We start from the raw sequence: 23,055 nt of genomic DNA, 5'->3' as shown, positions 1-23,055 counted from the left end.
TTTTGTTTTTCAACACAATTAGACCTGGAATATGTGAAGTGCAGTTTTGTGTTTAGAACTACAAAACTACCTGTTTAGATATCTTTAAGTATTCACTCTATCAATTAGCTTCAGGGATGACAATTTCCACTACTATCTCATGAGTGCACTTCAAGTTGTATCATTTCAGTGAACAAAATAATTCAGTTATAAAAAGTATGTGGTGCAAAACTTTGCTTTACTTACTCAAAAAGCTCTCTGTCCAGCAACGCTGGTAAATCATATTCAACAAGTAATTCATAACTATGCCACAAAATTGCTGCTACGCAATGCAAATGGGAAGGAGATGGCATCAAAAGACCATACTCTCTTGTTGAGCTATTTGGACAAATGTAGCTGACCCGGCCACTTTTTTTCATAGCTGCAACTCTTGCGGAATCGCTGACCCATTTCAGCAATGCTTGAATTCTGGAAGGCAAGATGATGTAGGACATTATAAAGGGTCAAAGAAATACAAAAAAACAAATGAGCTTGCTGTCTCTTAGTAATCTGAATTACACATTTATCTATTCCTCTGAAGCAAAGTTCAAGAGCGAGCTCAAACTCTGTTTTCTCAAGATTTAGATCACTAACAGGGGAAAAATTAAAAACACTTATTTTGGAAAGCCAAATGTAAGCTTGCTTTCTACAGAGAAAGAAAACATAGCAGGTATCTGAGTTCTGAGAATTTGAGAGAAAGTCAGTTGGACACTAAAAGTTTTACCACATTTATAAGAGCAAAAAAAAAAGAGGGATAGCATTCTCTGCAAAGGATGCAAGGAGCTAGGAGGGAAAACTGGAAAGCTCCTTTAGATTTCTGCATTTTCAGGCTATGTCATAACAATCAGATTTTTTAAAGTCTGTTTTTGTGCAGTAACATCAAGCCACTATTTAGGAGGTTATTTTTGTATACACTTCCACATGAGAATCCAAATAACATTACCTATCTTTTGTTCCAGGGTCTTGAGTTGTTCCAAGCTGATAAAGAATGTCTATTGTGGAGTCAGAAGAGAGACCATTTAATCTTCCAAACAGTAAAGGGCTATTCAGATCTTGCCGCATTAAAAAAAAAAAAGGGGGGGAGAGGGGGGAAGGGGGGGGAAGAGGGGAAATAGAGTACTTACATATGTATTTTTTAAAAGTACGAATGAAATTATTACAGAATTGCAATATTAGCATTGTATTGAGTTTTGCCATTAACATAAGGATGCAATTCTTATACACACCACTCTCTCAAAACTGTGCATTTTTTATGTTCCATGCAATGTTCAGCCTGACTATAAAAGGAAAAAATAATTGCAACTTTCATCACATACAGAACTTAAAGGTTTAACTAGTAGGATTTTCTTCAACATATTCCAAAAAGACATGACTAATTCCAATAGAGCTGTCAAACCTCATGCTTCGCAAAAGCAAACATTTATTTCAAAATGGAAGCTTATTTAACTCCAGTTTCCATCAATGGGACTAAGGCCAAGGATTTCCTCAGATTATTTCCTATTCGTCTTCTCCTTGCTGTGTTCATCTCCTGCCCTGTAGGAAACTACTCTCTTATCTAACAGCATTCCAGCAAAAGACAGTAGGCTACACTGAAACATTAACTCATGGCAAAATAAGTAATGAAAGCCATTTTGAAAAGAGTGTTTTCTGTTAGTATCAGCAACTTCAAAATAGGAAATACATTAATTCAGTTTTATTTTATTTAAAAGCCACAAAACAGCGAAGTGGTATGGAATCATAAATACAAAAAACCCAGTGCATTAACAGAAGAGCTATGGCAAAACTTCGCTGTGGGACATAATTAGTTGTTCAAGTGTCTTGATTATGTACCTCCACCTGTAACTATTTTCAATGCTTAGTGCTATTCAGAATTTATACTATCCTCCAGACTATTACTGCCCAACTATTGCTGCATTTGTTTTCCTTAACACTACTCATGGATGCTCTTTATTTTGAAACATCTAGACGTAGTATCTATAGTAAAATGTGCTTACAATATATTGCATGTCCTACTCGCGTGTTTTCAAAACATTCACCTAATCATGTATTCTACATAAAAATCAAAACAACCCTGGTTGCACTGCTTTACTGTTGTAGAACTACCCACATACAAAGACTGTGATACTTAGAAGCATAACAAAACACAGTGGCAAGTTCTGGCAACCCAAATTCAGAATCAGAAAGTAACATGCAAATATACTATATTTGTACATTTATACAACCGATGGTTTTAAGCAACAACTGAAAAGAAAAACATTGCACTCACCTGCAGGATCACTGCCTGATGCTGAGCAGTTTCTTAGAAGAATGTCAATCAATTTTAGGCCTATTCTGGTGGACTGAAGCCCAATTTTTACAAGCACAGCCTCAATGTTTGGAGAATGCATACCACAGTAAGGTGACATTAGTAAAGCAGCACATGTCTGCAACAGATTAGCAGTAGGTGCTGCAGCACTAGCCATCATTCCTTCTAAATCACTTATGTGAGTGAGGCAGTGGTGTAATAATCTTAACCATCCAATACTGAAAAGGAAAACATGAAAGTGATGTAATGTATAATTTTCTTATTATTTTATTTTTCATCTATAACATAACTACCTGTATTAGATTCTAGGACAAGTACTGCAGAAAACTGCTGTGACATGATCAGACATCATCTGAGGAAAGCAAATTGAAGTGACTGAATTTAAGACCACAGCGTAATATACATTAGTAATGCTGTTGTAATCACTGGTTTAACGTTGTAAGAAAGGCAGGGTTTGTGGGGAGGAAGACTTCAGAGCCTGCAAATTTTATTACTAAAGTTTCTCAAGATTTTGTGATTCACATACGTATTTCTTCCAATTGGGCCAACCCATTGGGGGAAAGGTGGAGGGGAAGGTGTTTATATAGGGGGAAGGTAGAGGAGAGGGTGTGGTGGGTTTTTTTTTTGTTTGTTTGTTTTGGGGTTTGTTTTTTTTTTTTGTTGTTTTTTTGTTTTTTTACATTAAAAGGACCTGGCCAAAATATAAATGTGAAACATCAAACGGCACACTGTCTCACTTAGGCACCACTGGATTTATCCATATTAAGATCAAGATTCTGCAATAGCGGTTGGCATTAAAGTTACACACCTGCACAGCTTCCCTGACTTTACAAGCTTTTAGGGTCATACACACCTACAATAAATTACAGTGAACCCGATTTAAAAAGCACACAGAAAAAGTGCAGAAATTAAAAATGTTAGCCACTGCATTTCCCCCATGTCTCTCTTATTCTTTAACAATATTGTTCAGTATTCCTTTTAAGAATAAATCTTGAAAAGTAAACCTATTGTAATTGAATCAATTTGGAAACACATTAGCTAGACTTTATTTATTAAAAATATACTACAATGCTGTTTAAACAAGTATTATGAACAAGATGGCAATCTAAGTTGCATGTGAAATAAATGGCATCATTTCACTGATGAGTTCTAAACTAACAGGTTAAATTATTTTCACAGCTAACATCTCCCACAGATCAAAAAAAGGCAAACTTGCATACAGACCTTAAATGAAGCTTACAATTTTAGGAATAATTTACTCCTAAATCATTTATCATTTAATCATTTATCATTTTAGAAAAAAACAAGTTTTCTGTTATGTCTAAAACAAAATTATATCCAAATTTATTGACTATATCTATCCTATTACTACCACTACTTTACTGAGATACTTATAAAACTAAGCTGAAAGCCACAATAAAACATTTCAAGACATGAAATATGTACACTCACCTTCTTTCTTTAGATACTGTTTACTTTTGTGTGACTTTAAGATAACCTTTTCTGAAGTACAAATATAGCAATAGTATAATTTGGCTGTGAAAATTTGCTTCACTGCTATTCAAGATCAAAGATGAATTTCAGTTATACAGCTTTTATTAAATATACATGGGACAGTATTCATGTTCTCTAAATTTACTTACTCTCTCAACATTTTTCCCAGCAAAAGAAGAAAGGTTTTTAAAACTTTCCCATGCTCTTTTTACAAATTTATAAACATTAAGGTTCAAAGATGAAATATTGCAAGATAACGAATTTTTACAATTTAGTAAGCTAAATTTCAGAACCAGGAAATCTCAAAAATTCACCCATTAAATTAAATTCAAAGTTGGAAAGTTTAACACTTATTTTTTTTTAAATCCTTAAGGGTTTATTTATTTTTACTTTAAAAATGAGTACGAAACTCAAGATGCCACCTAACCAAACTAAAGCTTTTGAAAAGAAATCTTGCTGATATGCCAGAATCACAACATTCAGTTCCTATTTTGCAAAATGTCTGCAAACAGCAATATTAGATACGACTTCCACAAAACATCCCACTGTCCTATTTCTATTCTTGCTCCAATACTTATGTAACTCCATTGACTTCAGTAGGGATAAGAAATACGTTGCTACTTTAGTTTTTTGACAACTGCCTACCCATTAAAAACAGAGAACGCAACTCTGAATGCTTTCCTATCCTTTGTATTCTTTCACCATTGCAGAGACGAAACACACCCTTTTACATATCCAGATTAAGCATGCTACCAAAAAAGTGAGAAGTACTGCTTATATTTTGCCTTCTGTTTAAAAAAAAAAAAAAAAGGCAAGTTTTCTAAGACATTTGAAACAGATTCTGCAAATGTTAAAATTCAGCTACCAAAGCAGGTACTCATGAATACAGTTTGGTACTGAAAGATTGGACCCAGAGCAGAAAACATCATCAAAAAAGACAAAAGCATGAACTGGCACGAACATGCCTCTGGCCATTGGTACTAGAAGCTTACCTTGTTTTAGAGACCTGATCCTCAGAAGGAAGGAACGGATTATTGACGGTTGCAGAGGAGGTGTTTCCAAAGGCTGTGAGGCCTAACAGTTTGATCTGAGAGAGGCCTAGTGTACTGGCATCCCGAGGACGATGGAGACGGAGACAGACAGCTGAGGCAACTTCAGCTTTTACCAGCTGGATTTTTATATACGTGAGACCACTTGTGATAACAGGAGTTGACAAAGGTAACATATTGACACCATCTGCACTTATTTCAACAGATACTGATGAAGGGCAAGCTACAGAGTAAGATAAGAAGGTTTAATACTATTTAAAAATCTGTACTAGTTTGAATTTTAAGTGTTAAACATGTATCCCTGTTAAAAATACAGAACAAGATGACTGAAATGATCTTAGGCAAGCACTACTACAGAACTGCAGCTGGAGTATTTGACCTGTGCAATGGTATATGTTAAAATGCATAAGCATTTTGATACATGGTGTACACAGTTTATTTCAAAGACTTAGGATGAAGAAAAGTCCTGTCAGTGTAAATGCCACATGTTTCCCTAGCAGGGCTATGACAATAAGAGCTGAAAATCTCATGCTTTATTCCAACAACCATACAAAACCATTTTGCCTGAAGACCCCAACCAATATCACATTCTCACTAGGGAAAGTTTTGAGAAGTTTGACAAGTTTTTTGGCATATTTAAAGTTAACGCCACAAAACATGTACTGAGCTAGAAGAAATCAAGCAGAGGCAGGGCCTTCCATTCTCAAGGAAAGCAGAATGAGCAAGCTTTTCAACTTATTTTACACCTTCAAACAACCTGCAGTTTTAGTTCCTCTGATTATACTCTTTGTATCATTTCTAAATCCTGCTCTTCAAATTTTCAAACCGACATCAATGTCAGTAAATCTACTTACTCGCCAGAGAGGCCAGGTGAGGCTGGATGTGGATCTCCTTGAGCAGCACGGCCGCGGGAAGGTGAATCGTGAGGTCACACCAAGCTTCCTCGGGTAAAAATATATACGACCACGCGGCAGACCGAGCTCGTCTGTGGGGAGGAGTAGCCTGTAACAGCACTTCAGCAGGCTGGGCAGTGGGACTGCTTGAGGTGATGGAACCTTTAAAACCAGCACCATTAACACTGATTATTAATGGTTATTAAAAAAACCCAGATTAATTTACAACCTGAACTGTGGAAAACACCTTTTTTTTTCCCCAATCTCACCTGTTTCAGTTTATTGAAAGCATCCCATGTGTAATAATGACAGCTTCTGAGATATTTTTCTTTTACTCTCGGACTGTTTTACAATAGGCAGTTTACATATCCACATGCATATGCACATGACTGAAAATTTGCGAGGGGACAACTGCTACCAAAATCCTAAACCTTCTATCAAGAGTTCATTACAAAAACAAACAAACCAAAAAAGGTGCAAACAACCAAAAGGTTGAACAGTGTGCTTAGAACTTGAACTCAGTTAATTCATAGTTAACATAATGAAAGCTTTAAAGGTTTAAATATTACAATGATAACAAACACGACTTTATAACCAAAATCTGCAAACCTTTTTCTTTAAAAAGGTTTGTTTCACATGAAAACGTTTTTCTGAAAAAGACACCAGAATAAAAAAAAACTGACCACAGCAGCTGCTTATTTTTCTAATCTTAGCATGCGTTAAGAATGAAGTAGGAAGATCTAGGCTATGTCTTCTTTAGCAAGTAGTATGGCACAACAAGACCAGATTTGTGCTTTTCAAACTACAAACTTTGTACTTGGAGTGTTTTACTTTGAAGTAGCTCTAGCCTGGCCCCATGACCAAATGCCTAGAAGCAGCTGGAGGTGAATTCCTGGACACATTTTGATAGACTTTCATCCCAAATGAATAGAGTTCGTTTCTCAGAGAACACTACATGATGAGAATCAGAGTGTAGTAAGTGAGGACAACCAGAAGGTTAATTTCAAAACCACACGCCTGACTGAAAGTAAAATATTAAGATAGATGCACTCATAGCACAGCATCAAGCACTGCAGCACTTTGCAAGTTGGGAGATAAGGCATGCAAGAACCCACCACCATATATGCTTAGGATTTTTACTACTTAAAGTAATCAAGTACCAACATTTGCAGGATTCTTAAATTTACCTTTTAGAAATTTGTGAAGAGCAAGGTAGAAGACTTCTAACGGACCCCTATTCTGCCACAAAAAACTCTTGTTTTTTTAAATTTCATTATTTTTGACACTCTTAAATTTGAATGACCGGACTGAATGGATTTCTCTCTTGTCTGACAATTTTCCCAGAAATTTTAAAAATAATACTTTCTTTCTCCACTCTTGACAGTGAAGCACACTGTATAAATACATTCATGGGCTACGTTACGCTAGTGGGCAGCAACAGAAAACATTAAGACACTAGTAGTGAAAGGAGCCTTTGTAAAATATTAGAGTACATCTATATCTTAAAACACATGCATTTTAGTTAAATGGTAGTCATTGTATTGATACCAAAACAGCATTGCAATTCTAACAAAAGTTCATGCAAGCAACATCAGAACAATTAGGTGCAGGTGTGAGAGCAGCATCAGCAGTATCAGCCCTATGCTCCAGCTTCTGCTGCTCTGTTTGACCTAGCTCGGGCTCGTTCTGTGTCATCCAACTTTGCTATGCTTCTGTAACAGCTCCATCAAATCTGATGTGCCTTAACTGAAGTCAGTGAGTCTTATAGTGTGTCTATGGCAGACAGTGGGTTGGAACTGGCTATCCCTGACCTAGGGGAGGAGGAAGGGGTCCACTTTGATGCATAACTACATCAGATACAGACCCTTTCCTTCTTTCCCCTATCCACACAAGGTCTTATTACCTGTGGAGGAGGGGCTAACCTCCTCCCCAACATCTTCCTGAAACACCAGCAACCCCTCTGTTTAGAAGATTTAATAGTATTGCAACATTTGATACTATCACAATATTTTTTTTAATAACTTGATAAAGATTCAAATGACCAGTGGATATTAATGTAAGAGAAAGAAGTATTACTTACCCAAAGGTGCAAAATTGTGAATTCCTTCTGCATTATCAGGCTCAGAAGCTAGCACTCTAGCTTTCAAACTGCTGTCTGTTGCTTTGGTGGGACCAGAATCAAGAAATTTCATAATAGTCGAAACCATACTTCTTGCTGTGTTAACAATAGCTCTTGTGCTCGTTACCATGTTGTTACAAATAAGCTGAACACCACCTGTGTATAGTGCAGGCAGGGAGAGAAAAAACCCAACACTGTTCAGAAGCATGCAATAGATTCTAAGCAAGCAAAGGCCTATTTAGTAAATTTGCTCCTCCAGACACATATCTGTATTCCTTCTTTAAGTGCCAAAAAAATCTACAATAAACCTTTTACTTGATACAGCTAAAGACAAGACATTCTTACCCATGTCATGGAAAGCCTTCAGTGCCTCACTTGTATCCAACACTCGTAAAATGAACCAGAGCAGTGGCTCAGATAACTGACAAGTGGCGAGAGAACCCTAGAAGAAAAAGGTTAAGAAATACAGTTTCATGCAAAATTAATATGACAAAAATATGCATTAGTCTCCCCTTTTAGTAGGCAAAAATCTCAGAGAGGAAATGCCACCATAGCTGACCTCTCTACCACAAAATAGCAATATCACGCTCCATATGGTTCATTCTTACATAGGAGAAGTCTTTGCAGTAAGGAAAAGATCAAACTACCAGGGGTAAGCAGCTGAAGGGAAATAAGAATATTGAGCATTTAAAATACCCACTAATATGAACACAATAAATGTGTTTCCCACCTGAACATAATAAAACATTCAATCCATCTTCACACCTTTAGCCAGGAACATTTACGGGAATGTCAAAATGTCCTTACAGAAACTCTCTCTCTCCCTCTACTATGGACAATGGAGGGAGGCTTCCTAACTTCAGCACCAAAATGCAGTAAGGTTGGAAAAACATTAACATTTATTTTACATAGCACTAGTTCAGTTTTCTGAGCTTATTATAGGTTACAGTATCAACTAACCTATAATTCCCTTGAAGCACAGCAGACCTAAGGGAACTTACCTGTCTTCCCATGTACCCACAGGCCATGTAGGTAAGAATTGGCTGAAGCATCACTTGCACTGTTGTTGCTTTTTTACTAAGCGTTGTCAGGATAGTGAACAACCCATCTCCAACTGATATTGCATCTAAGCCACCATGAAAGTTTTCATGTTTAGTGAGATGTAAACCACTTGCACCTTAGTGAAAACAGAAACAGTTCAAAAGGTCAGAAGCTGAGACCTAACAAACCATTACAGCACGTAAGAGAACTCAAGGATATTTAAATTATTTTCAGTTAAATGCTCACATGGGTTTTACAAACTACAAGTGGGCCAGTTTTCAGGATCATATAAATTACTATTAGTGTTCCCAGATACACGCTACCTTCTTTACAGTATAAATAGGAAGACTTGACCCAGGAAATCAGGGAATTTAAATCCAATTTTAGATAAGACCATACAAATGACTGTAATTAGTGAAGGCAACAGAATAAGAACTACAGGGATTGGAATCACTCCTAGCCAGAAGCAACTAACAAGTATTTAAGAGTTTTTTCACATAATAATAGAAGTGCACTTATGCAGCCAAAAAACACCAAAACCATTTAACATATATATTTCTATCAGAAATACCTCTCAGGGAATTCTTCTAAGTGTTACAGCTCAGAATTTATTCATGAGGATTTACTGCATATCAATATTCAGCAACACTGATTACACATTGCTGAAATTGAGGATGGAAAGCAAAAGAATAGTCTTCCCAAGGAAGAGATTACCTCTGTAAATACAACTGTCTTGCAAAGCATATGACACCAATCTGGAAGAGCTTTTAAAAGTGGTTTTAGATTTGAGCAGGGGGAATGGATGGAATAATCCCATTCCATTTAAAGAAATGGGAGTTATACTAACAAATAATAATAAAAATAACATGTTCACGTGATTTTTGGAACATGCCTTAGAGAAACATTCCAGCAAGAGAATTGACAGCTGTAGTACTTTAATCACCCTCAACGTATCAAGAAAGAAAATATTGATAAGCACTGGATGCATGGAGACAGAGAGACAGAAAAGTCTTAAGACTCAGTCTCTACATGGTCTAGAAAAGTTAAATGGAATGAATGATGGAACTGAAACCAACTAAGGTGGGTTTGCTGTGAAGTCTTTGAGGCAAGAAGAAGGTAGGCTAGGAGGGGAATATTGTTACTTGTATGATTTTCATAGTTTGTCAATGACAAAGCACAAAAACCTAATGAAATAAATAGACAAAATGGTCATAAAAGAAAATCCAACAAATGTTTGAACTTCATGTGACAGGTGAATTACTCAAGGCCATCCTGGTTCCTGACCAGCTGGCTTGCCAAGTGCAGTAAATTAACATTATTAGCATAAATTTTGACACCAGAGCCACTACTTATCACTACACATCTGCAGACATCATCTTGTTTATCTTTCCTGGGTAGCTAGCATGCTGCACTAGCTATTACATGTTTACTACTATATGCTGATAACTGATTTTTGGATCATATATAACCTTGGCTGCAGTCCTGAAGAAATGCTTTATTCATAGAAATTGTCTGGAGAGATCTTAATACAGTTCTTCATGAAGGAACTAAAACCACAAATAGCTGTGCTATATCTTCCCAAAATACACATACAAATTAGTTTCAATAAGCTATATTAAAAGACCTTGGGAGGAAAAATCCACTGAAGGGATCAGCTGGCCCAGTATCCTGAATTCAATGAAAAACATTTTGAAACAACACTATCTTTCCAAATTGTCTTTTAAAAAATGCAAAACAACTGCTGGACAGAAATTGGTGGTTTAGAAAGACATCAAAGTTGAGGAGAAGAATTTTTGAATTTCACCCCAAAGAAACACATACTGAGCATAAACCATCATTCCCAGAACAAACTACTTTCAGCATTCATAGTGTATTTGCAATATGACACCAACTACCCAGAGTAAAGGAGAAGACATTCTGGAATTAATTTCAGGAAGGTTCCAACAGTGCAATTCAGGCTTGTCAAATCCTGCCTGCTGTTTAATTTGACTACTGGAAGCTACTACTTTTTCCTCAATTGCTTTTATGCCAAAATGAACCACTGGTCTAACATTCACATGCTCTCATCCAAAAAGTATACTGTTTTCTGATAAGAGGCATTGGTTAACAGTTTCACATCTGCTTCACATCTAACACAGAAAAGGCCAGAGGTACTTTCTTCGAAACAAGAAAACCACTACAAAGAGAACAACATTTTACAACTATTACACCTGAAATGGAGTGCAAGCTCTTTGCCTATCCTCCTGCAAAATGTTTTTCCAGTTTTGCGCATGCAGTAACCTTCATGGTATTTCAGTCAGTGGTTTAATTTGTGCAAATAAACTATGCTATCATCACAGCTCACAAGCAAGTCACAAAGATAATCTCTCTGAGCAAATGCACCTTAGGTACAAGTCTGACAAACAGCAACGTTGCTGTTCAAAGTATCATCAGCTTCCTCACTTGTTCGTAGCAGGAAGATCCCACCCACTAATATATGACTGAAACTCCCAGATGATGTTAATGAGATTTCTGGTAAAACAGAGGAATAGAAGAGGTTATGTATTCTGTGCAAGGCCCGCAACTGTAATTTGATTTTTTTTCAGAAATGACTAAAAAAAAAGGAAAATAATGCAATACATAGAGAACTGAGGTAATGTGTCTAGTACAAACCAAAGACTAATCGTAATCCGTGCATAGAGGCATGTGATGGGCACAGACTGAAATACAGGAAATTCCATTTAAACATAAGAAAAAGGCTTTTCTACTTTAAAAATGATTGAACATTGTAACAGGTTGCCTAGAGCAGTTGTGGAGCTTCCACCCTTGGGAAATTAAAAACCCAACTGGACAAGGTACTGAGCAACCTGCTCTCTGATGCAGGCTCCGAGTTAACCCTGCTTTGTGCAGGGAGGTTGGACTAGACAATCTCTAGGGGCCCCATTCAACATTGACTGTTCTGAGATTCAGCAAATTCAAATGCCAAATGCATTTCCCGTTTGGTTTTAATTACTGTCTCCCACCTCATGGTAATTTTTTTTCCACGTACCAGTCTGCCCTTTCACTTCTTATCAGTCTCTTTTTTCCTGTCATTTCTGTGACACATTCTTTCATGTATACACCCAATTTATGAGTTTGTAGAAGTTTTAAGTGTTTTACCACCCCAAAAGATCATCTGTTTTATTTACAAAATACCTACCAATAATCATTGCCATAGCACTGCTGTTACACTGGCCAAGTGCAGACAAAATCTGGCTCATAATTTGTTGGTTGGCTAACACCAAGTCTGCCACATATGCAGCTGATACTTGAGTATTAGGGTTGCTTCCATTGCCATCTTTGCCTCCTGAAACCTTTTCTTCATCAGACACACTGTCTGTAGTACTGCTTGCTACTGGAACACGGGCACTATATTCTCGGTTACTGGAAAGCGGCAGTTGAACTAAAATGTTGACCAGCTTTAACAAATCAAACATAAGTTGATCCCTTGTCATTTCTCCACAAACTGCTTTGGCATCACCTGGACGGATAATATTGGCAAAAAGCCCTCCAAAACACGCTCGAGCACCCACAGAGCTGTCTGAGCCGCTGCGAGACATCACTTTGTCCGAACATGTAATGTAATGATGTACAAGGAAGGTTATAGACTCAATTACTGCAGAAATAGTGCTAACTGATACAACTTCAAAATTCTGTTCCAAGGTAAATTCCAACAGTTTCACTTGTGCATCCAAAGGTCCTTGGCCTGTCTGGAAAGCACCCCTGAAAGGAGAGAAGGGGAAAAAAAAAAAAAAAAGGATATGTCATTGTTCAATATTAATAAGTTAAACAGGTTTGGTTGTTTGGTTTTTATGTTTTTTTCCCCTTTATTTTTAAGAATCAAAAAGCACACCAGACTTTCAATAAATAAAAATCCAGCCATTTTCAGAAATGCATGTTGAAACACAATCTGATCTTTCACATGAGTCAAGCATTCAGAACTTTTCAATATACTGGTCATTACACAGCCTGTAGAATCTGCTCATGCTATCATTTTCCTGATACCACTAAGGATTAAAGTTTCCTTTGAAAATGTCTAGGATCCATCATTTTTTTTAATAATTCAGTTAATTTTGTAGGTATAGGCTTGGAATACAGTCCTGTTCAGTTGTGGGTGAAAAGTTTCGTATGTTTGCAGGAAAACTTCATGGGAGAAAGTAATCTAATACTTTAATATCATTAGGATTATTTGTTTGCTAACAGGAAATCATGATGAGTTTTTTCTTCCCATAGCTGGCTTCCCCCCCCCCCCCTTTCCCCCCTCCAAGGTAGAAAGAAGAATGGTCAGGTTTTAGCTATCTAAATAGTAACTATACATAAGACCATGCGAAGGTACTCAAACTATCACAGGTTGGTGCTTGTAGGTTGATTGTTTGATGGATCTCTTTTAGGCCTAAGTTTATTTTCCCAATTGCTTTTCCATGTATACTGGTGGACTACAAAATGAACCTTTTGAATCAGTATATTTAAAATAAAATTGGTGCTAATTCTTGAAGTGTTAGTTACTGGTTTTTGATATATTTCTCTGTATCTTTTGGCATTGATTAATCTTACTGTAACTGTTAAAATTAAACACAGAACAAAACAGTTTATAGGAATAGCACTGAAGAAAGTATTTGGCATTTAATTAGTTCTAACAGTAAAATACTGCTTTTCTTCACAATCAACCTTACACTTTGATCAGATATGGTATACTTCAATAATTACCTGAAGTTTTAGAAATAACCGTCTAAAGACTTTTCTGGTGCTTTGCTTCCATTTTATGACATTTCAGTCCCACCTTTGGTTTGTCTCAAAAAAACCTAACACATTTCAAAAACTATCCTTTCAGTGGTATCATCAGCTTATTTCAAATAAATTATGGCATGCAGACATGCATTCCAAGATTCACTGTGAATTACTGATTTTACTGTATTATGACATTTCTTTTATAAGTGATTGATCAATGTAACCTGGTAAACACCACCCATCCAATTTAAATTACTAAGGTAAAAATCTCTTAGAGAAGGCTGAAACTGTCTTCTGTATGATTAAAGGATAGTAGGATAGTTAACACCAAAGTGCCACCTACTGGGAAGCCAGAAACTGAGGAAGCTCATCCCTAATTATATGAAGCCTTTGTCTGGGGATAAGCTGAACATCAATACCAGAAATAAATTATAATTCCTAATGTACTTCAGACCAAACAATTGCCACATTCCAGTGTACTGCTGTATACACAACAGTCTTGTGCCCATCAACCTAGCCTTGAAGAACCAGAGCTGTAAAAGACAAGCCATAAGCTCTTGTCTCTCCCCTGGCCAGTGGCACTTCTCTACACTAGTGGGGAGACGAGACATCAATACGCCGCAGAAGGAGAGTGGGGCAGTCCAATCAACTGTTTAGTGCTTCTATTCACTGTCCCTCACACACAGACAGCTGTGCGTGGATTCCAGTCACATTTTTCCACGTGCCAGAAGCAGCCCAGATCCTGCTGGTAGTGCTGCAGCAATAGCAAAGATCTCGTCCATTTATAACCTGACAGTATGACCAGGTGGGACATACACATCAGTTGCGATTCATACTCACACAGATTTTAAAGACAAAGAGGGTATGAAAGGAAAAAAAACAGTTAAGATTTACCTTTCTGTTGAAAGTATATGTATTAATTTCAATAAAAATTCACTGAACATCTGAGGACAAGTTGAAGAAAGGTGCACTTGTAATCGAGTAAGAAATTCTTGCATAGCTTGCGTCGCTGTTGGCCCAACCTAGTGGGAAAGGCATTTTAATAAGTTTTATATAAACTGAAATATCTTCAAGAACATTAAGCTGCATCTAACAAAAACATTTCCTAAGAACATAAAAGTATTATGTAGCTTAACTTGCTTTCTGAAAAATTTTACAGGGTTTTCACAAGAGCACTATTCCATATCAATTTATATTATGGGTTTTTCTACTACTAACCATGAGTAAAAAGCAAATAATTCAGTTCTTTGGCTAAGACTCGTTTTGCAGCTTGAGACTTTTATGTTTTCAGCAATCAAACTATGCTTCACACAGAATACATTTCTGCGCTAATCTGAATGCTTTTTCACAAACTACACATTTGCATATAAGTGCTTTAAATTAATGGCACTGTGCAATGTTTAATTTCTGGGAAAGACTATGTATTTTCTGGAAATTTTTCTGGAAAATACTGGAAATACCAGGTGTTTTCTGTCTCCTAAACTAAGTGTTTCTGAGACTCCTGTCAAATACTACCTACAATTAAGTTAATTTAGGCTTTTTTTTGGTTACTTTTCACAGATTTTTCGAAGACTGCAAGAAGCAAAAAAAAATTAGTTGAAATGAGGAGAAACAGTAAACACCACATGAATTCAGAAAACAGGCAGAAAATAAAAGCATTATTTTAAATTCTGGAATTATTAGATATTTAAACTTAATCTTCATTGGCATTTTTATCCCAACCCAACAAGATTTCAGTAAACTAACTGAACTCTATTACTTTTTTCATGCATGCAACTAAGCAATCCTAACATGGAACACATTCACTGACATATCACACAGCATTCTCTCCCTGTGGCAAGCCTCCAGATAGTTGTAAAAACGTACAATCACTACTCAGAGTGTATCACCAACATGAATTTCCCTATGGTTGCTCATCAGAAGCAACTAAGACTATAACCAAAAAAAGAAACAAGCCAAAGATATAATACGTTATGAATAAAACATATTCATATCAAGTGTATTGAAATCCTACTACGAAGTGTTTTTCTCTTAATTGCTAGTTACCTGTGGACTGTGTTGATTTGTTCCATGAGGATTAGTGCCGGAAAGAAATTTCACTAACACGTGAATGAGGTTTGGATCTGACACCAACAATTGGGCAGTACTTTCCTGAGCTCCAATGGCACTGCTGGGACCAGCTTAAAAATAAAGACATGAAAATTAAATCTGTAATCTTAAGCATTAAGTGTAAATCAAACATTTATACTGCTTATCCTTTATACTTATTTCATGATGTGTAAATATTCTCAGCAAAATCAGCTACCTAAAGCTGCTTACTCAGGACTACAATTTTTAGTGTAGATGTTTCCATCAAGTACAGATATAAACCCCCAAAACTGTTCCATCAGTGTTCCAAGCTTGCTAAGGCAATATTCCTGAAAGTAGAGCTTCATTTTGTAGAAGCAATATATACAGATATTTTGATTTGTTTCTCTTTGCTAGTCCAACACTTTAATAAGGCTTAAATGCCTTTGTTTTTCAGACAGAGACCACATGTTCTATTATCCTGTAAACAATCAAGATATTTTTGTCCTTGGCACATTCAGAGACTTCTCATCATTGACTAAAACTGTAGGAAGCTTAACAGATAAGAACTTGGAGAACCAGAAGTAGAATTAAAATACACCCTTCAATGATCAAACAAATGAGCTTTATTAAACGTGAAGTCTTATTCATTCAGTAGTGGTATATTGAATCAATTCAAAACACAACTTCAAAAAAGCATAGCTACCTACTGAATAAAAATATGTATTCTTATAATATCATACTTATCTAAATGAAGTTACAGGTTATTACACGCTGAAGATGTGATATCTTTCAGACTACCTCATCACATATAAAAGATTAAATCAAGAGGAAATGATGCTCTGGTACGAGAGTTTGGCTGGCATCCCTTTGCATCCCAAGATATGATTCTTAATTAGGGAGGCTGTTAAAAAAACCAAATCCTGAACTACTTACTGGTCATTCTGTTTATCAGAGTCTTCATCATTCACAATAATTTCCTTAAACTAAGGAAAGTTAAACTAAAGATCCCAACCAGGAGGGAAATGTCTCTGTCAAAATCAGAATTAAACCCTGACTGCTTCCATCTCAGCTGAAAAGCTTTCAGAGCAATGAAATAAAAATAGCATTGGAAAGACACTTGCTATGAGAACAAATCCTTATGGGAAGATAGAAGGAGAAGATAATTCACAGTAAGTTTTCCTGTTATCAAATGCCATTTTATTCTCAAATTATAAACGGATTTCTTGCTTTAGATGAATGCAGTAAACTAACGCCCAAAGTATTTCTTGTACAGCTATACAAACCATTTTGCATTGATTTACCAACATTAGTAGTGGAACAAGTCTGTATGGCTATGACTGATAGAATGGCAATAGCTGGAATTGAATAAAAACAAGAAAGCATCCCATAGCATTCCAGTTCCATTGTATTGTAGACAATAAGCCTGCTCTAGTTTACATTTGACAGTGCAAAAGATTAAAAGGCTAGGTCTTGTCTGGGTGGGGGACAAGTCAGTAAAAGTAAGCATACAATTTCACAGGTTCTCTGAAAGAAAAACCTGAGTATTTCAGAACAACAAAGAAGCCTTCCATTGCAGGATGTTCCATGGAAACACCAGTCTGGGTGAGCTGATCAAGTTTCTTTTCCCCCTGCTGAACCTGCACCTCTGAACATTCACTTGAGTAAAACATGCAATACACTGATTTTCCCCCTAAGAAAACTAGGTATGTAGGTTGCTGGTAGGGGTTTTTTTTGGTTGGTTGTTTTTTTGGGGGGGTGTTTCCGAGTATATCATGATACAAGTTAAAAATGAAAATGACAGTCACGTCACTAAGGACACTAACTTGCTAAGCTCATAGCTCTTGCATGTATACTCAGACCTGTTATATTACTCCCCCCCTTCCTCCCCCCCTTTTTTTCCCCTCGAAAAAAGTTCCACTTATAAACTATTTTAAAATTTAAGACAAATCACTATCACGAAAATTACATTCAACTGTAGCTGACATAACTAATCAAAATGAGAAGTTACTCTGGATGTGGTTATTCTGTTTTTTGTAGTTTTCTGTAACTTCTCATTGCTTCAATGTAACTACATCATTCAAACTTTGTGTATGACTTCAGTTTTGAGCTAGATCTCACTTGAGTTTGTCCAAAAGTACTGAGTATCCAAATTCATTTTAAAATAAGTGTACAAAGCTCCCAGAATATGTTTATATTTTTATTTGAACAAGGGACATACTGTTGTACTTTCCTGCATTCCTGAATGGTACCTTCATAGACAGAAGGTATTTCATTTTCTTCAGAGACCCTGAATCACCTATGAAGTCTGTAACAATCAGTGTGACAAGCAACACTGCTATTCAATGTTGTTCTTTTTTTAAAAAACAAAAAACCCCAAACTCTTCATTGAAACTACAGCTTTTAGAATATATATGCTTGCATTTTTCTGAACAGGGCGCATTTGGGGTGTAGGTTCAGTCCTTTAATTTGTTCACTTGGTGTTTCTTCGAAGGTAACATTATTTAGAAAACTCCAGCTTTTTCCTGCTGTGTTCACCTTCACTTGTTAGGTCTGTACTGTAACTACTTAATTAAATCTGGCTATTTGTGAAGATTTTACATCTTAATACAAGCAGACGTTATGTTAGAAATTCCCTGGAATTGACAGTCCCAGCCCATCTCCTCTTAACAAGAAGTAGCCAAGTCCACATGCTAACCCTCAGCTCATTTCCTTCCAGGATTAGAAGGCTCCATAGTTTTTCTACTGTTCCATGAGAGTTGATGCCATAACTGAAGAGATACATCTTCATTACTCTTATGTTATTTTATTACTATTTAACAGCTGAAAATATCACTGCAATATAAAAACCCACCTTTTTTATACATTATATTTGTAGTCTAACATGTTTTGTTTGACATTCTAACTCAGATTTCAGGACGCATCTACATTATCTGCTCTGTCAGGTAGTGTTTATGCTCAAAACACTGCTCTCAAACAGTATTTCTGGTGAGACAATAACAGATAAGCAAAAGGGCATGTGAGGAGAGCACGAATAGTTCTTGCTAAAGGAACAGATGAGTAAATGCACTATGAGAACGATTTGACAGATGACAGCTGTTTACTTTAGAGCAACTGTAGCTCTGAGAAATTTTTCTTAGCCAGGTGTCACTGTAGATCTGCTTCTACCCACCTTCCTTTACATGGCATTAAATGGTTCTAGATGTCACCCGTCAAATACTGATTTTTAAGCACCATCCTTGGAAAACTTGTCCCTGGATCTTGTAACCAATTAAGGTCATCGTTCTGAAAAGAAATGGCCGGGGGTATTGGGTTTATCCCTGAAAAATATCTTGCACTCCTCAGATAAGAGTTTCTGAAGCACAGAAGTTACACAGCCTGAGCTCTCATTCTGAAGATATTTATCAGCACATAATGGCATAACGAAATAAGATTTTCTGACCATGAACTGACCTGCTCTCAACAGTGGTTGCTCATAAAATCCCAACATACAACAGTTCCCCAAAAGAATCTGTCTTATACTTGGGGAAAAAAAAAAACAAAACCTAAAAAGCCTTGATTACTACTGGAGAGATCTGGGGTTTTGGAAAAATAACTAAGAAGCAGCTTTGAAAAATAACATCAGGATGAGATCTCTAGAATCACCTAATTTCTTATGACAAGATCTTCTAATTCATTGATCTCTTGAAGAAATGGTGATCAAAACTGTAATCTTCAGAGTACAATAGTTCAGAATTCAGAAGTGGGTTCAAAGAGACTACCTGTAAAATGCAAATAAGGCAAGACCCTTATATAGAATGGATGGAAGAATATGAAAAAGCACTGCCCTTCCCCTCCCCCTTTCTTTTTTCCTTTAATTTCCTTTCTTCTTTCTAAATGAAAGACTGGGGAAAACAGAATGGCTGAATGTGAACATACGTATCAAATGGCAATAATGAATTTCAACTAAATAAAGCAAACTTAAGAAGGAGGTTGTCTGAGAAGGCTTTGAGATCCAATGGTTTAGAAAAATAGCAATAGTGGGATTTTCTCAGTGCTAAAATGCCCACCTGCAAAAAGAGTTTAGTGAATCATCTTTGAGCGGCTACACCTCTAAGTTGTTTTCAGTTTCTGAAACAGCAAATACGATTATCTAACAAGGATTATGTCAAGAAGAGGTTCCTTCTTGCTTATTTAAAAGGCTTATTGCATCTTAAAGTTTATTACGCCTGAAATCATCTGAATAAAATATATTTGGTGGTGGTGGTGGGTTTTTTAATCAATGAAGATATTCTGTAAATGAACACATTTGGGGGCTTGTTGTATTTGGGGTATTAAAAGGGGAAAGAACCTAATTTTATAACCACACACATCTGGCAAGACTAGCCAAAATTATTCCCAATGAACTGTAATTGACATCTTAGTGGTTTAAAAAAAAAACAAACAACACACCCCCCCAAAAACAAACAAAAAACCAAAAAAGACCCCAACCCTAACCATAACCTGTCAATACAGTAAAGATGTGAACAATTTGTACTTCAGATCTTAAAACATTACAGAATGAAAGAAGATACAAGAGAAACTTGACTCCAGAGAAAGCTGACATGTCACTTACATTTCACCAGTCTCAGGAACGACTTCTCTTTAAATTGTTCGCTCTCAACTGGCTGTATATATTTAAAAAAACAAAAAAACCCCTATCTTGTCTGGAAAGCATGACCTTGAAAATTCTAAGTTGATGAGAAGTCCTGTGAGACACTGCCTGTAATGGCTTAAGAGACTATTATTAGTCCCAGTTCTGAACTAAAGCACACGGAAACCAAAATTATTGACTGGAGAACTGCTCTGATGGATCCCACCTTCAATTGTCAAGAATTGAACAGAGATTATCTCACTTCTTAAAAGTGACAACTCAGTGCCATTGAGACAGAATATTATCTTGAATTATTAGCTGCTGAGGAATCCTGGCACAGAAGTTATCTGATGGGCACTTAAACTTATTTAGCTCCTGGTTCTATCAGTGAGTATGGGAAGAGGAGCAGTTAAGGGATATGTATCTGTGTTAATCCACACACGTATCAAAGGATACACACCTTCAACCCTTTTCTTTACCCTCCAGCAAGCTTGCATCTCCAACCCTTTCCAACTCAACCCCAGCCTTGGATTCACAATCCTATATACACAAAAATCCACAACGACATTCATATGCTGAAGTGCGCCTGCGATGCGTCATAGTGGTTGCTTCTGAGCAGCTTTCATTCACATTGTCACTTACTGATCTCAGCCAGTTGCCTAAGAAACTCCTGCAAACACACAGCTGCCTGTCTGTCAGTGTCAGAGCACGAACTCTGAGCCTCATACCGCTTGGAAGAGATTCACATATGGTCTCAGTGGTACATACAGCATAATTTTTGGAAATTGCCAGTCTACAGTTACAAGTTGCAGTGTTGGAAGTACACATGGGTGTTAACTGCAGGCACTGTTATCCTGCAAATCAGGCCATGTTCTGTTCTCAAATACCAAGAATAAGATGGAAGTCTCAGTTTGTGAATATCGATTAAGTCTCTTCCGTTATTTTATCCACAGCTCTACTGCTTCACCTAATAGCAAAAACTTCAGCAGATTTTTGTGAGACTGATCTCTAAATGATATCACAGGAAAGGGACAGAAAGTGAAAACCTGAAGAAAAAGGTGCATCCCAAAGACAATGATTTGAAATGGCATATATGAAAAAGAGATTCATAAGGATCTTTTAGGAAAACTGTGGAGAATAGCTGTGTCATCACAGGATGGCAAATTGCTTCATAGAGGTGTGATCTTCAGGTGGCTCTCGGTTTCTTCCTTCTGTAATGACTGTCTTTAGTCATATGCTTGGAGTGAAAACAGAATTTAAAAGAGCTCTGACTTGGTGTAACATGCAGGTGTTAAAATATTCCAGTCTCCAAGTTCTTATTATTTGATATCTTCTTTAGCTTTGAGGACAAGGCCACCAAAGCATTCCTCACGACAGCTGCCCTATGATAGTGAGCCATTTAGAAGCTTAATTTCTTCATTTAAAAATCACACCCTTTAATTTCTACCAGTCTTGTGGCAGAATCTCATTCACAAAGGGAGATTATTTTCTAGTGTGTTATGGAGCAATATACACAGACTGTGAGATAATCTGGTGTGCATAGGGAAATGAAATGAAAGAGCTTGATTTCTTTTTTAATAGATTCAGCTTCTGGGGGCTTATTTTCAGATAGCTTAACATAAGCAATGACTAGTGCCTGCATATCTATGACAATATTCCTACTGCATCACAAAAACATGAATCTCTCTCATAGCACCTTAATCCTTCCTCTCTGCTACCTCTTCCCATAGTACAAAGCTAATTCCCAAGGATCATTAGCTAGTCCTAAAATTCATTTTTAGAAGACATTGCCAACCTACTTATAATGACATTTTCTTTTACCACTAGGGTTTCAGTTTCCCATGGTACAAGCAATTCAAGGAGCCCACTCTTGAAAAGGCTGAATTTATGGAGAACCAACAAAAGTACTTGTATGACAAAAGGAAAGTTCTGGTAGTCTTTTGGATGGGAATCAACACTCGTTTGTATGTCACTAAAACAGGCAACATAAAAAAACCCCCCAAACTTACCATTAAGCTGCATATTTGTCATGAGAGTTAGGCTATGAAGCACAAGGCACCATGTCCGGAGTAAGGTATTAGGATACCATGCCAGGACTGACAGGAAGCTAGTTACTGAAGCTGTCAAGAAAAAAACATGTTTTTCCAAGCTTTAATCTTCAGGGTATTACTATAAATGTCTTATTTTTACTGTAAGGTGCTGTATCTATTATTGTTATTAATATTATTATTAATATTATTGTTTGTAGTATTTACTGTGTTTTGACAACTATTGTTCCAGGAAATTAGGAAAAGAAGCCTCACCAACAATTCACAGAAACTGGCCCACAAAACTTTCTACAATGCCCAGACCCTGACATCTCAGAGAAAATGATACGAAGAAACTGGTTTCAAAATGCTCTCATGGAAGTCAGCATAACAGGTTCATTACAGGTATTAATGATTTGGACTATCACCACAAGACACCACAGATTTTCTAAACCATACAGTATAACATATTGCAGAAAAAAAAAAAAATCGACATGTCTTTGTACTAATTAGTAGTCTGATGCCAAAAAGTAATAAGGCTTCCCCCCTCCACCGATGTCTTTGATAATAAAGACATCATAGGATGGTATACAAGGAGAAGAAATTTGTCAGAGAAGTGCATACAGGTGCACAGTTCACCTTCGATTAAGAAGTCTATTTTAAAAAGTCCTCTTGTGAGTAATC

General features: G+C 36.7%; 1 protein-coding gene across 9 annotated transcripts in view; it reads right to left on the bottom strand.

The window, feature by feature from the left end:
* BIRC6 (baculoviral IAP repeat containing 6) overlaps positions 1-23,055 on the bottom strand; it is a 190,654-nt gene that overhangs the window by 85,477 nt on the left and 82,122 nt on the right. For 8 of the 9 annotated variants that reach the window (XM_072856609.1, XM_072856607.1, XM_072856602.1 and 5 more), the window contains 12 exons: positions 22,354-22,464; positions 15,712-15,845; positions 14,560-14,687; positions 12,098-12,660; positions 8,880-9,055; positions 8,224-8,320; positions 7,840-8,034; positions 5,721-5,921; positions 4,810-5,089; positions 2,285-2,541; positions 962-1,070; positions 226-447 (listed from right to left, as the gene is read on the bottom strand). In XM_072856609.1, the coding sequence (XP_072712710.1) occupies positions 226-447; positions 962-1,070; positions 2,285-2,541; positions 4,810-5,089; positions 5,721-5,921; positions 7,840-8,034; positions 8,224-8,320; positions 8,880-9,055; positions 12,098-12,660; positions 14,560-14,687; positions 15,712-15,845; positions 22,354-22,464 (2,473 nt within the window). The remainder of the gene's footprint in view (positions 1-225; positions 448-961; positions 1,071-2,284; positions 2,542-4,809; positions 5,090-5,720; positions 5,922-7,839; positions 8,035-8,223; positions 8,321-8,879; positions 9,056-12,097; positions 12,661-14,559; positions 14,688-15,711; positions 15,846-22,353; positions 22,465-23,055) is intronic. The other variant, XM_072856604.1, reaches the window with a different exon arrangement.

The sequence above is a fragment of the Ciconia boyciana genome, chromosome 3 (genome assembly GCF_034638445.1).
Source record: "Ciconia boyciana chromosome 3, ASM3463844v1, whole genome shotgun sequence".
Taxonomy (NCBI): domain Eukaryota; kingdom Metazoa; phylum Chordata; class Aves; order Ciconiiformes; family Ciconiidae; genus Ciconia; species Ciconia boyciana.
Note: the sequence above shows the minus strand (reverse complement) of the source record. Positions and strands in the feature narration are given on the sequence as shown.